The 15,613-nt window shown below is 33.2% G+C and overlaps 1 protein-coding gene across 2 annotated transcripts; it reads right to left on the bottom strand.

The window, feature by feature from the left end:
• Positions 1-1,959: 1,959 nt before the first annotated feature.
• Positions 1,960-12,139, bottom strand: LOC124825548 (guanine nucleotide-binding protein alpha-2 subunit). Of its 2 annotated transcripts, none has more exons than XM_088099564.1 (14): positions 11,566-12,139; positions 10,372-10,546; positions 10,207-10,279; positions 9,426-9,463; positions 9,250-9,339; positions 9,008-9,085; positions 8,115-8,222; positions 7,907-8,008; positions 7,322-7,377; positions 6,269-6,403; positions 3,096-3,189; positions 2,881-2,940; positions 2,720-2,799; positions 1,960-2,449 (listed from the first exon to the last, which is right to left on the bottom strand). In XM_088099564.1, the coding sequence occupies exons 2-14, from the start codon at positions 10,456-10,458 to the stop codon at positions 2,272-2,274; spliced, it is 1,179 nt and encodes a 392-aa protein (XP_087955690.1). In that variant the 5' UTR covers positions 10,459-10,546; positions 11,566-12,139; the 3' UTR covers positions 1,960-2,271. The 2 variants fall into 2 exon arrangements, with proteins under 2 accessions (XP_087955690.1, XP_087955696.1); XM_088099570.1 differs by lacking the exon at positions 11,566-12,139 and adding an exon at positions 11,422-11,439.
• Positions 12,140-15,613: the final 3,474 nt, after the last annotated feature.

Below are 15,613 nucleotides of genomic sequence, written 5' to 3'. Positions count from 1 at the left end.
TGAAAACGAGAGAATGACGTTTATGACCTTTAGAATCTCTTTCTATAAGTCATGACCTGGGCAATTAATGGCATCGATTGAGATGGGGTTCTTGCTTCTGGATACTCTTTAGTAATACTCAATTTATTGCAATTATTTTTTATTAAAATTTTTTATTTATATTCAATTTAGACTGTGTTTTTTTTTTTTAGAGACTGGATCATTTCAGGAAGAGGAAATAGATTATTGGAATATGAATAAAGAATAAATCGGTGTTATTTGTTTTAAGAAATATAGAGAAAAAAGAAGAAATATTTAATAGAGTTTATAAATGATGTGACAAATAAAAGTAAATTTAATACATGATAAAATTATATAATATATTAAATAAAATATAAGTAAAATTTAATATAATAAATGATAAAATAAATTTAATAAAAAATAAAATAAAATTAATTTAATATATAACTTGGATGACATTTTATAGAAAACAAATTAATAAGTACAATTAATTTAAAATAAAATGTGATTGATTAAAAATAATTTTAATTAAATATTAAATTATAAAAAAATAATAATATTATTAACTAATTACTTTTGTCATTATAATTTTGTTAGTATTTTATTTGTATGTTATATTGTTTTTCTGTTTAATATTATTTTTATTATTATGATTATTAGTTATCTTTTATATATATATATATATATATATATATATATATATATATATATATATATATATATATATATAAACCATCATTAATTTCAGTTAAAAGTCATTCTTCATCCTTTTCAAATATTATATATCATTTACCTAAAAAAAGAACAAACATGTCATTCTCCCACATCTTTTCATAAATAATAAATCCATTAAAAAGAATACAGCCTAATTAAAAATAAGACAAAACCATTCAAATAGTGTTATAATTATTAATTAATTAATAATAGCATAAAGTCGTGTGTTATCTATCTGGATGTTTGGTATTTTTTTATTTAATTAATAATAACGTTATCTAATAGTTTGTATCGAAACATTATTTACGTGTTTAACGTGTTTAGCGTGTCATTATTTATTAACTTTAGAACTTTTTTTTTTGTTGAAAAATTAGGATCTCTTGACAATTTTTTTTCATAAAATCATTACTTATTTCTTAATATTATCACGTTTATATTATTTTTTTGATGCTATTTAGATCAACCAATTAATTTAAATGGTTGAACTTGGAAACACAGTTCTTCAAGTATTAAAGATATACTCATCACATATGCAATATTTTATATTAATATCAATATTTACACTTTATTAACAAATTTTGTATTTCTCCTGTGTATTTGACTTTTGTATTTAATTATGTAGGGACAAGTAGAAATGATAGCGCAAAAAAAACACCAGGAATACAAAAAGAAAAATACCACGTCAGAATAAAACTAAAATTAGCCCTTGATTTTGTGATACACAATTAATTCTAAAGAGTAAAAGAATACAAAACAAAAATAAAATAAAATCCAAACTATTATATAAGTTTATAATATGGTAAAAAATATTTTCAATAAAAGCATTGAAAGAAGTTAAGAATTATTTTCAATAACAACACAAATTTCACTGATTGTTTAAAGGATGTGAATAATATAAAAAGAGTTATATAATTAGTAAAAATGAAATTATTAAAAAGAATCTTACTTAGCCATTGACCAAATTTATGTTTGTACTATGAAAGATGTGTGCAGCAGGGAAACAGAACACAAGTCATGTAAGCAACAGCAAAACAAAACGCGTACACGTGAATCACGTGTTAAAACATTTCTCTAACATGGTAGAAAAGAACATCAAGGCCGACCAATGGTGGAAACAAGAATTCAAAAGCAAATGAACATAGGTTTGAATTCAGAACTCCACAAATCAGCAACATCTCCTAATTATTTACACGTGTGCATGGAACATGCATGCACAGCAACACAACACAAGTAGGAGGCAAAGTATGATCCCTGACAGAAATATGAAATATATCTTTCAATCTGTAAAAACATGATCACAAATCATGGTATCATCAAATCTTGAAACTTGAGTAACAAATTTTGCCCTTTGAAGAAGGATGTGGAGATCAACTACAAGGCCCTTTTTCTCCACTCACTCATTCATTCATTCAACAAGATTAACTTGAAAATACAAATCAACAAATCGATTTTAATATTTAGTATACCTGACCCCTAGTATACCCAAAATCTGATCAACTCTTCAATGTTAAAATATTGTGTTTGTTATCCCTTTTGGTGACATATATGGTTCACTGTTCATAACAAGCCAGCCTCAAAGAGATTTCTCCGCCTCAAAGTCTCATCAACAAGCTTGAAAGTCTTCTTCACAACCTTCTGATCAAGGGCAGTGGTCCGGTAGATCTTGAACACACGATCTACACGATCAGGAGCAGTGTTCTGGAAATATGATTCCTCAAATTTTTTCTTTACAAACCTGAAAACAAAGTGTATCCAAAGTCAACTAGTTGTTTCGGTCATGAAAAAGTAATCATCAAGTGCTTGGAATTTCCTATTTCCCCTTTCATATTATGGTTCTGATGGAAACACAGCACGACCAAGATTGTTTTGGCTCATCATGCAGTACAAAGCAGTTACACAACAAAGTAAGAATGCTGAACTTGAATGCCAGAGATAAACTATTTTGGCATGTTTCTTTCAGCAACTTGCATTATTCTGTATGCCTTAGTATAAAGAAGCTGCTTACTCGTATGCATGCTCGATCTCTTGTTTCCCTGTTGAGACAGATTGGTAATCTTTGAACCATTCACATACACTAAGAGGGACCTGCACAATGCAAAACGTTAGAGATTGCAATGGTGATAACCTCTCCAGCAAGAATGTGCAATATATTCAGATGGTTCTTACTTTCAAGATCTTCTTCTCAAATATGTCAAACTTGTTTAAGAATAACATGAAGGATGTTTTCTGCGTACAAAAGAGAAGGACATCTTTATTTGCTAAGATAGGTAGAAATGTCAACTCATGAAATGTAAAATATAAAGGAACCAGAAAAAGAAAAGGTTGACATAAGAAATTTCTTAGTAATTGTAGTAGAAAGTTAAAGGTAAAAAAAAGGAAACCTCAAAACATGGTTGCTTCAGGACCCACTCAAAAAGTTCCTTAGTCTCCATCATTCTGTTTCTGTTTTCATCCTCAAAAAGTGTTTGATCATACCTGAAGGCAAGTTTGATGTCAATACCTTTAAAGTTTATAATTCCTCTTGCCAGAAATATTGGAAGAATGCAAGAACTTTTGTTAGTCCTAGCACCAACTATTTTATGAACGGCGTGTTTTTATTAGTGTTAGAATATTTACCCTATTTATCATGATTATATTATGTCTAGGGTTACCCTATTTATCATGATTATATTGTGTCTAGGGTTACTCTATTTATCATGATTATAGTGTCTAGGTTACCCTATTTATCATGATTATATTCTGTCTAGGTTATCCTATTTATCATGATTATATTGTGTCTAAGTTACCCTAATTATCATGTACTCTTGTATCAATTTATTTTTATAAATAGAAGATTATGAGAGGGATCAATTAAGCCCTCTAAAATTATTTACAGTTTAATTCTCAAGTTGGTATCAGAGCAGGTTATCTGAGTCTCTTCCTACTCTGTGTTTGTTGCTGTCGGTGGCGGGCGGTCTTAAAAATTTCATCTTTTCTGAAATACTTCAATGAGTAGTCCCGTTCTGATTTTTGTCTAGTCTCCAAACCTTAGTTGTTGTCCGCAACTGTCAAGCACCGTTTGCCACTGTCCAGGCGCCGTTTGCTGCTGTCCAGGCGCCGTTTGCAGCTGTTCGACGTCGTTTGTCGTTGTCTGGTGCCATTTGCCGCTGTCCATCTAGCACTGTTTTGCCACAGTGAGGAGCTGTCCACAGAAGTTTGTCACCATCAACTTTTGTTCCCGACGCTGTTTGTCATCGTCCGCCGTTGTCCGCTGCCGACCACCGTCTATTGTCGTCCGTTGCCATCTGCTGCCACAGTTTAGTCCGACGACTAGTGATATGGATCGCCTCCTTGAGCGAGAGGGCTAGTTCTCATCTAGGCGCCGCCATGCGCGCCACATTTGTCCGACGTTCGCCTCTGCCATGGTCACATTTTCTCTGGCGAAGTTAGGGGTTTTGTGTGCCTCGAGGAGCGCGACTCATCCCTAGTCGTTGCCTCATTCTCATCTTGTCACGCACGACTTCTCTTCGATAAGCATTCGGCGCTTGTCACGCCACCTTTCCGGTGTCGGAATCACACTGTGTCATTGTAGTTCGTTTCGCTCGACCAAATAAAAAAAACTCTATTTCAGCATTATACCTCTGTTTCAGCATTTGCGTATTGTAGCAGTTGTGATGTTTCTGATGGCTTGTGTCATTTATTTATAAGTCTCCAAGGAGAGTCAGTGTTATTAGCTTGTTAACACAAGGAATTTCAAAACCAAAGTCATAGGTTGAAGGTTCCTCATGGCATGAGGGAGAGTCTATTTCTGGCAAGATTAAGAATCTTAGTCAAACAATTTCACCAGTCCCTTGTGAGATCTATTTTTGGATCCGAATAAAGAGACCATAATGATCTTCCACCTTCACGATTTGTCTTGGCGCGTCGTCATTTCCGTCGTTTGCCGTGAGGGAGAGTATGTTTCCAGCCACTGCAATATATTTCCAACCATTGCAATATGTTTCCAGCCACTGCATGCCCCATCAGTCAGTGATGGCAGTCCCTGCAGTTTTTTCCTTTCAGCCACTGCAGGCCCCCATCACCTCATCAGTCAGTGATGGCAGTCCCTGTAGTTTGTCGCTTTCAACCATTGCAGGCCCCATTAGTCAATGATGGCAGTTTAGTCCCTGTAGTATGTTTCAGCTACTGCAAACCCCATCAATCAGTGATGGTAGTTTAGCCCCTGCAGTTTGGTCGCTTTCAACCACTACAGACCCCATCAGTCACTGATGGCAATTTTTTCTCTGTAGTTTGTTGCTTTTAGCCACTACAGGCCCCATCCTTACTTGATAGCAGTTTAGTCCCTGCAGTTTGGTCGCTTTCAACCACTACAGGTTTGACTGTGGTATCTAATAAGCTTTTCTACTTACTTTTTTCTTCTGACTGTTTCTTTTTTCTTTTTATTGTTTTCGGATATTGGGACGCATCAATTTCAACTTGTTATGAAATAACATTGATAGCCTCTACTCGTGTTCTAGCTCGTCTAAGAGCTAGATTTGCTTCAATTGTTTGTCTCTTGCCTTCAGCCTTATTCAAATTAGTTTCTGCTATTTCAAGAGTTTGTTGTGCTTCTTGTGGATCAATGTCACTACCCTTTTCCGCATCATTTACTAAAACAGTTATCTCATTATTATTTATTCTAGCAATTTAAGCCCTGTAGTTTGTCTTAATTAGCCATGCAAGCCCCATCCTTACTTAATGGCTGTCATTGTCTACCACTCATCATTCACTTTTGATGGAAATCAACTTTGTCAAAGTCATCCTACTTGAAGGTTCATGGTGCTAAATGAAGTTTCGTGGTTGTCCAATATTATTCTTCATAACTTATGAGGAGTCTCTTTGGCTATGCTGGATTGTGTCCAATTTGGTTTGTAAACATTCTCTCTCGATGGTCAGAAGCATATGTGCATCTTGTTCGGAGCCAAAGTTACCACGTCTATTGTCTCGACATTTTAGACAAGTTGATTTTGTTGGATTGAGTTTATTTATTCCAAGCTTGGCACATACAATTTGTATACTCCAGCTTGAGGGGGAGTGTTAGAATATTTACCCTATTTATCATGATTATATTATGTCTAGGGTTACCCTATTTATCATGATTATATTGTGTCTAGAGTTACTCTATTTATCCTGATTATATTGTGTCTAGGTTACCCTATTTATCATGATTATATTGTGTCTAGGTTACCCTATTTATCATGATTATATTGTGTCTAAGTTACCCTAATTATCATGTACTCTTGTATCAATTTATTTTTATAAATAGAAGATTATGAGAGGGATCAATTAAGCCCTCTAGAATTATTTATAGTTTAATTCTCAAGTATTAGAAACTAAAGCAAACATACATAGCAGGAGTACAATTTGTGGATTCATTCATTTAATTGAAATGTGTGAATGATAATCAAACAACTACTAAAGAAGTGACAAAGTAATACCAAATAGTATGTAATCATATATGCTGAAATCTTGTGTTTTTGGAATTTGACAATGTAAAATTAAAATTTAAAATTAAGAGACAGAAGGAACAACATACTCGCTAATTGCAGCACAGAATATTACAGCTGAAACTCCTTCAAACAAATGGATCCACTTTCTCCTCTCATTTCTCTGGCCACCAACATCAAAGAGTCTATAGACTTCACCGCTTTTCTTATTTTCCCCAACAGGGCTATCAAAATAGCAAAGATATATTAACTAATGTTATTGAGTAATTTTACACTGTACAGCATATTATGTTAAGGAAATATAAAAAAGTTACTGAATATCAAGTGCATATGTCAGTCACCAAGCACACTAAGACAAGCATAACAAAGATCATTTGAAAAACAAAAACAAAAGATACAATGCAACCAGATTTTGATCATTTTTAATCATTTAGATGATATGAGAAGGTGGATATGGATATCAGAAAATAACATACAACCATGAGCTAGCCAATTATAGCAAAATGTAAGAACAATGCACTAACTGTCAAAATAACTATAGGTTTAGGATAACAAAAGAAAGGAGAATTAGGCAGCTCAAAGTATAGATTGAAAATTGATGGCTTATATAATTTTAAGTATTACTTGAGGGCCATCATTCTAACAATGTCCAAGTAATAATAGTATTCAGCAAATGCTGAACTCTTATGTAGTTTTTTATGACCTCTTTGGAGAATATTGTGAAACTTACATGGAAAGAGTGCAAAAATAAAAAGTCATTTACCACTAAGTGGGATAAGTTACATTGATCAAACTTTGCAATTGTGTTGAACAAGTAGGTACAAAAGTCATTTAGATCTAAGTCTGTCTTAATGGTTTCACTAAAACCTTTTATTGGTTTTCTTCTACCTCTACATATTATCCCCGCCATTTGATAAATTCTTCTTACATTGCTTCTATTTGTCTTCTTCTCACAAGACCAAATCATCATATAGAAGATTCTACCATCTTATCCTTAATAGGTGCTACCATACTTTCCCTGATGCATTTGTTATCCGTTTAAATATAGAGAAATTACATTGCTACAAATTAATGCAGGCGATATATCTTCATTCTTCATCAAAAAGTATAGTAAGAAGTATCAAGCCAAACAGCATGTTTACCTGAACTGGATCTCTACAACCCCAGTGGTACGCACTCTAGCATACAAAACATCCTCCTGCAGTTGTAAAAGAGTGCGAAATTACAATAAAAATTATGAATGTACAAAATTTTGGTGAACTTCTTCTGAGATAGATCCTCTATTTTTGCAGAATAGTATGGCAACTATATACCAACAAGAAGCAAAGTAGAACATAAGTTATTTAAGTACAAAATTAAGTTAAGGAAACAAGGCCGGTCAGAACAGGACTACATACCACTAGTTGTTTTTCAGATCAAGAATGACACCATATTACTTGATCTTTTACAAATTTGAAGCAAATCTTCTTTTTTTCAAACCCATTTTAAATAAACTTTTATCAGTAATAAAATAGATGCATCTGTAAGTCGGACCTCTTAAATCTAACTCCAATAAAGTAAGAAGAGAAATAAAAATAATTTGGGCCTTCAAACCCAAAACATCTAGAAAATAAAAACTACTAAACCAACCAAGAAATAGATCAGATCTGTAATGTACCAAGGCAGATAAAAATAAAATTATGAATTAGATTTAAAATCTATGTAAAAGTATGATAGATTTTGGCTACCTTTGTTGGAACATAATTTGCATCAGACAACCTTTGCAAATTTTCCATGAAATAATCAGTACAATCTGGAATTTGAAGCTCACTACCACGGGCATATGTTTCCTACAGAAAGTAAAATATGTGATCCATAAAATAATTAGATTATGCCAAAAAAACAACTATATAGCAAGAATTAAGTAAAAGAAACCAAAGTATGACATCTAGCAACCTGAATTGCAGGATCCTTCCACAGATTTTCAATTTCCTGTGCAAGTTCCTTGGTGAGATATGGGTAATCCAGCCTTCCTCCAATATCTGATAACTTTTCCCCAATTTCCTGACAGAAAAATTAAGAAAGATTCATTTGGATTTAGACAAAAATCCTGTCACAGATCACTATCCAAAAGATGAAGCTGTCGGATGAAGACTGGTGAATGGTTTTATATTACTAACATGCCTCTTCATGCAATACCCATTTGGGCTTGAAGTATGGATGATGCACAGGTCCATCTACCTTGTGCCAAAATTTCAGCCTTTTATCAAAAGAATGGAGATGACTAAGATAAAACTCTAAACTTGTAGACACTTTGATATCTCAATTATTCCATAAACTTTAGTTATGGCCTAAAGACCTATGAATTGTTTTATATTATACTTCTAATAAATAATTTGCTTAATTGAACTTTTGGTTCCCCAAATATCGGAATTGTGTAACTTTGAGCTCCCAAATTCCAATTGCACAAGTTGGGGGGGTCCTTGCAGAGCCATACTTATGTCAATTTTTCCTCTCTCAAACATTCATCTGATTTTACTATTATATTGGACAATGTCATGGTAGTTGACATGTTACCTAACAGTGGCTTAATTGCACATTTGATTGCTAATGATTGTGGCTCCAAAGGTTCTAAGAGTGTAATTAAGTCATGTAAAATGTTAACCATGTTAGCTGACACATCATCGACATGTCCTCATCTAGTGCTACATTAGCAAAATATATTAAATACTTAATTGAAAACTGATGGAGGAACTAAATTTACACAGTTGCAATACTTTGAAGACCACATCCTAAAATTCTTGGCCATATCGTAGTAGAGGATCATAGAGATGGTGGCAGTAAACTACCTTATTTTCATCGGATAAAACATACTTGGAAAAATCAGCATCATTCTGGGAAAATTCCTTTGATCCATCATGCAATAACTGTATAAACACATCAAGTACATATTAAGGAAAACAATATACTCAACTACCTCCAATAAAACTCAATTCACATAAAAACTTTTTCAAACTATAAGCAGTGGACACTGCAAACTCTGTATTTTAAAGAGAAAAATAATTAACACACCCTTTCAAGTATTGCGTACTTTTATTGTCTGATACACATTAGCATGGATGACTGGTAAGTAGCTTTTTAGTTCTGCCTCGTCAAAGCCAGTTTGAAACAAAAGTTTTATCTGCATAGTACAGGCAAACAAATAAATATCAACAATCAAGCAAGTATGTACAAAGCTAAAACAAGGACAGCAATGCTTTTTCTTACCTGCTTAAATATTGTGGACTTCCCTGACTCTCCAGCTCCTAAAGAACAGAAAATTCAACACATATAAATAAGTCTAGAAGAAAAATAAGAAAAGCAACTAAGGAAGAAATTAAGCACTTATTGCATACATCATGCATGATTCAATTAAATGAATGGGAAGGTGATAGACCACTAAACTAACAGAAGAAATCATCCAAGATATCCTTTTTAATGAGTTATTCCAAATCTTAAAGGTCTGATCCATGATCATGAGTATACAAATTATCAAATAGTTTCCAGAACAATAGAAACTAAAACACATTTTGCAACAAATTTTATCAAAAAGAATGAGTGCTGGAAGGATTGAATTACAACTTGGTCATAGAAGCTCTAAATTATAGTATCATGTCAATCACCAACTACCCCAAAAGCTTGAGATATTAGATGAAGGCTCGCATGATTTTATATCTCAAAAGCATATTGAATTATGAATTCTGTAAAGCTTAATCAGAAGATAGACAACCTTCATTTTTTTAATAGTAGAAGACCTTAAACTACAGAGTTTTCAGGTTTTTTCATATATCGGAGACAAATAAATGGTAACATATGTAACAGTGAATGACACGTCTGGGACCAAGTGTTTTTTGTAGCACTCCAATCACCAGCAGATACTAGGTACAAAAAATATTTGTAATTCCTTCAAATATGGTAGCATCATCAACACTTATACAATATTTGATTCCAAGTGTGTCTAAGCATACATGCAAAAGATATATAAGAAAACTGACTGAATAAATTGTACCAAGTAGTAGAAGTTTCTGAATGTGCTTTTCAGCCTTTGTTTCCAATTCTATTCTTCTTTCAATCTCTGCAGTCTGCAAATTCACACAAATTTATCAAATTAAAAGCTATGTAACACTTTAAGATTAAGACCTTAAAAAACATGTACTTTTTTACTATTATTGACCTGTGCGTTTTCTTCAGCATCAGCATCATTATAACGCCGGTTTCTGCTACAGAGTAAGCCCATATTTTCTGTTACACAAGACAGCATAGAAGACGACTAGTCAAGCTCCACCAGAAATCACTGAGTTTCAACGTCCGTCTCTAATGGGTACATGCATTAACCGGCTTGATTTCACCTAACAAAAAAACTAGATAGTGTCAGCAGCCAAAACAAGACAACCAGAAACCATCATCCCTGCAACGGAAGATCTTAAGTCACTTCATAAGTTGGTATTCCACTCAGCATAATAAGACAGCTGAATGAAGTAAAACAGACTCAAGCACAGCTTGACTGCAGGTTGACTAAAACCTATATGTGCCAAAATATTTGCCACGTTATACTTGAAGTTGAGAATATTATGAACAAGTTATTTTCCCAAAAAGGCCAAATTGCCATTTTGAATGGACAATAGGAAATTCTCCACTTTTCACAATTGGGAACAATTTAGTAATCAAGCAGGAATGAAGTACGAGAGACACAAAGGTCCAAGGTAAACAGCAATGTACCAAGAATTTCACCATACATCCCACAAATCAGATAATCTTACAAGTACCCCCCATGTTGACGACAGGGTTATGAAGATAACTAAGATACCTAGGACTGACAGAATTTTACATGAACCATTGTTTTACTGTGCCTTAAGACTGTTCCTTTTGGGTTTAGCAAAATAATCAAGTCATAAATCTCTGATGTGCTAACACCCTCCCCTCCCCAATTCATAGACACAAGAAGAAAGCAATCAATTCATTTGGGCATACACTCATTTTTCCTTTCTTGCTTCTATTAACGTTATCATTGGTCAGCTAGGCAGTGCCATACCTACAAAAAGAAACAAATCAATTTCTTCCTACTTAGCAAGAAAATTCAGCACCTCAAATGCTACCATTAGCATGCAAAGTCCAATCAACCCATCAAACTTAAACAAAACAAAAGAAAAATACATTCCAAAATGATACACAAACCAAATGCAAGATCAACACAACAACAACAAAAAAAACGGAACAAACCCACATCTCGATCTGAATACGCAAGTGCAGAATCAATTACAGAAATCTCCTCGGCCAAAAGAAAATCCAGTTCATCTCAATTTAACAGGAAAAGGAACGATCTTTAGAGAGATATTGGGAATACAACAGAGAAAAACAAGAGGGTTACCTGAAAACAAGTAAAGGGTTTCTCTTTCTTTAACTTTTACTTTTTCCTTTTTCTCTTTGGCAGAGTTGTGAAAGTGCAGGCTGAGATATGCCGCTAGATTTGGATGATGCGTTGGTGGAGTTGAGAGATTGAAGCTAAAAGGCAACAACTTCAGTTGGTTTGTTCATTGCACATAGTGTAGAAACCAGAAGATACATGACTCTAGTATATAAAAACAAAACAACCACAACAACAATAAAGAAAAACTAGTTTTTGTTTAGTTTAAGGTAATAAAAACAATAATAGTAGTGATAATAATAAAATAGTGGAATATAATATAGTATTAGTACTTGGGGTGTGTGGGTAATAATGGGTACAGAAAAGAAGAAGTACTAGTGTGTCATAGAGAGACAGGGATGAATATGATATGAAAAAAAGGTGAAGCGAAGAAGACGAAGAAGAAGGGAAGGAAACATAGAGATTAAAGAAAAAAGAGCGCCGAAAGCTGCTAAGGTTTCTTCCTCTTCTTTGGGTTCAGTTCGGTCAAAGACAGAAACAGCGAGGCCAGAACGACTACAACACTTTTCTATGTGTCTTCTTGGGAAAATACACTATCCCCACTGTGCATAGTTATAACCTTCACCGTGTAAACTTGTAACATGTTTTAAGAATTTTTATACAAAAAATAAAGGTTTAATGTCTCAATAGGTCCCTATTTTTGTTCAGAATTTGAAATAGGTCCCTTTATTTTTTGGCATCTCAATTGGGTCCTTATTTTTGTTAATTTGATGCAAATAAATCTTTTCCGTCAATTTCATCAAACGGCGTTAATGAATGTGTGACGTGGCCTGAGGACAGTATTGACATGTGTAAGGCCACGTCACACATTCATTAACGCCGTTTGATGAAATTGACGAAAAGGATTTATTTGCATCAAATTAACAAAAATAAGGACCCAATTGAGATGCCAAAAAATAAAGGGACCTATTTCAAATTCTGAACAAAAATAGGGACCTATTGAGACATTAAACCAAAAATAAATAAATATATATAATTACAAATTTTTTTCAAATATGTTTCTTCTTTTTTTATTATTTTGATATAAGATAGGTCAAGAGAAGTCTTTGAGTATGTTAAAAAAACTGTTAACATAATTTAAAGAGTTAAATATATTTATTGAAATTTATTTCTGTTTTAAATTTTTATATTATTTGGTTCAAATTTTTTTAAAAAATTAATGGTTTTTTTTAGATAATTATGTTAGATATTTATTTACTTGGTAAAAAAATTGAAGTTGACATTTAAATAATATAAATGATTCAAAAGTTAATCAGAAATGCTTTTCAGTATGTAACAAAAATTAATGTAATTGAATTATGAGAATTATGTTGATTTATTTTTTAAAGTTTAAGAAATTGTATTAAAATTTGGATCGAATTATAATTTTAGAAATAAATACATATTTAACTTTATTTTAAAACATTAAAATTAATATTCATTAATGTATTTGAAAAGTTTAGAAGAAATGAGGTAAAAAAAAGCAATAAATTTTTTAATCAATCAATAAGGATGGATGATGAATAGAGATAAAATTATAGTATAAATAGAAATGTTTTTTTTAAACATAATTAATTAACTTGGTATACGTAGTTATGTTATTTATATCAAAAACAAGAAAATACACTTTTGGTGAAGAAGTTCTCAAATTAATGTAAATGTTATAAATGAAAATAATTTGATATAGATAAATTTTCCTACATTATGTTAGATGAAATGTGATAAAGAAATAAAAGAGAATGTTTAGACAAGTATAATAATTAAACAAAATCTTGAAGTTAAGTTTAGAAAATAAATGTGAAAGGAAAAGATTAGATTGCACTTTATGACCAAAGCTTATTGGAAAGGAAATTCAAAGTGAAAGGTCAATTGTCTTTGTTTTTTGAACTTTCCTTTTTCTTCATTTTCAATATTTTCTTTACATGCTCGTTGAACCGACCATGTTTCTTTCTAAATTATTTGATGCCAACTTATTATTAAATCATTATTTCTGTCAAAGTTTGACTCATTTTTTTGTCGCAAAAATTCCATTCCCTTACTAACATGGTACGCTAGTGCGGCAAAATTGAAATTTATTAAGTTTTTTATTTGGCAATAAATTTATTAAGTTTGTTTCTATATTACATATAATGAAATACTATTATGAGTTTATTCTTCAGTTTCAAGTAAAACATGTGATAATTAACAACTACCGAATAAGTCACAAAGTAATAAGAAATGGTAACTCTCAGCAGAGGGTGCAAACCAGGTATAGGTGTAAGGATTTAGAAATTCAAAAAATGGAAGATAGGTGTGTGTAGTTGAGTGGTCGATTGGTTTTTTACGATAGTATATAAGTAAAATTTTCAAAACTTCGAGCCACTTTCTGCATGCACCTCTTCTCTCCAAACTTCTTGAGTTTTTCTCCTCATTCTCTCTAACTTCTCTCTAGAACTTCACATGTTCTCTTCATCTCATCAACAATCAGGTGGTGCTTGAGTTTTCTTGGTGTCAAAAGCTTTCTTTCGAACCGATCAAGTGGTTGTTTGAACTGGTTTCTAAGATTTTTGGTGGTGAGCAAGTTTCTGCACTCAAAACTTTCTGTCTAGTTAAGAGGTAAGGAAAGCTAGTTAATTTAATTATGATTTACTATGTATGAATATGTTGTTTGATGATCATGCATGTGTGTAAAAGTGAATGAATTGGTATTCACCATTGTTGGACGTGTGCATGTGTGGATAATTTGATGTTGGCTTGATATCTGTGTATTGTCGAGACCTGTGAACTGGTTTAGAAGTTCTACAGAGTTATGTAGAAAGTCGAGCGCTCGTTGTTGAACGCTCGGTCATGTCAGTTAATTGGGCTTAGCGATAATCGGTTTCGTAGTGATATTCTGTCTTAGTGTTGTTCGGTTAATATTGACGTTCATTTATAATTATACTCGTTTTCGACCTCAGCAGTCTTCGAGTTGGTATTATCTTTCGTTCTTAGTCGTACTACGTTTATCGTTCATTATTAGTAGTATTATGTATTAGCGTTCGGTCTGGTAGTAATCGATGGATTATAACGTTCGGTTATACACTAGTATTCGGTAGTCATAGCGATTGACCCGCTCGATCATATGATGGTTTTCCGCTCGGCTATGTTCAAGTACTTAGTCATTAACTGGGTTTGGTCTTTTTAGTCTTACCCGTTCATGACCGTTCGGCCTTAGGTGTGTGGATGGTTTCTTGTTAAGCGTTCGGTCTTGTACTAGCAGTTATGCTAGTGTTAGCGATCGGTCGTGTACTAGCAGTTATGCTAATGTTAGCGCTCGGTCTTATACTGACAGTAATGCTATTGTTAACGCTCGGTCTTGTACTAGCGCTCGTTCTTGGTAGTGCTCGGTCTCGTACTAGCGCTCGTTCTTGGTAGTGATCGGTCTCGTACTAACGCTTGTTCGGTCGTACTCGGGGGATTGTGTTGTTGTCGTTCGGTTTTCTTCTGTGAATGATTATTTGGACTTTAAATGCTAATTTCATCGTTTGGCTCTGATTGCTTGAGATAGTTGTATTGATCTATTATGTATGTGAAATTTTATTGATATTCCAATAAGGCATATGTTTCAAGTAATATGGAAGAGAATTCCAAGGAGGAATGTCTCAGTGAAAAGTGTATTGAAGTGGTAAAATATGAATATGGACAGTGAAATTCACGAAGTTCATCCTGATATTCTGGTGATTACCAATTCTCAAGTAGAGACGGGTAATGCATTGTGTGAGAATGGCATGAGGTCCTAGCCCATAGGTTCTTGGATGAGTTATAACGGACTAACCTCGGGTGGCAACTGATGGTTTTCCAATTACTACACCACCCGAGTGTATGAACGGCCTCAAGCTACATATTCATACAATTTGGATGGTCAAGTCAGGTGTTCGGTTTATACATGAAGTATAGTGTTCAGTTTGTATATGCTTATTGTATTTGTTTTGGTATGTTGTAGTGTTCGGTTCTGCATTGGTTGTACTTGTATGAAATGTATGTATGTTTGCAC

Source organism: Vigna umbellata, chromosome 1 (assembly GCF_029865625.1).
Source record: "Vigna umbellata cultivar VRB3 chromosome 1, Vumbellata_1.0, whole genome shotgun sequence".
Classification (NCBI taxonomy): Eukaryota; Viridiplantae; Streptophyta; class Magnoliopsida; order Fabales; family Fabaceae; genus Vigna; species Vigna umbellata.
The sequence above is the reverse complement of the archived record's forward strand: the minus strand, read 5'-3'. Positions and strand labels throughout refer to the sequence as shown.

Excerpts from the sequence above, each read along its gene's own strand:
- LOC124825548 (XM_088099564.1), bottom strand. The coding sequence starts at position 10,458 with ATGCTGTCTTGTGTAACAGAAAATATGGGCTTACTCTGTAGCAGAAAC. Across the intron at positions 6,404-7,321 it reads GTTGTAGAGATCCAGTTCAG|CCCTGTTGGGGAAAATAAGA; the intron begins GTAAACATGCTG and ends CTATTTTGATAG. Across the intron at positions 2,800-2,880 it reads TTGAGAAGAAGATCTTGAAA|GTCCCTCTTAGTGTATGTGA; the intron begins GTAAGAACCATC and ends TGCATTGTGCAG.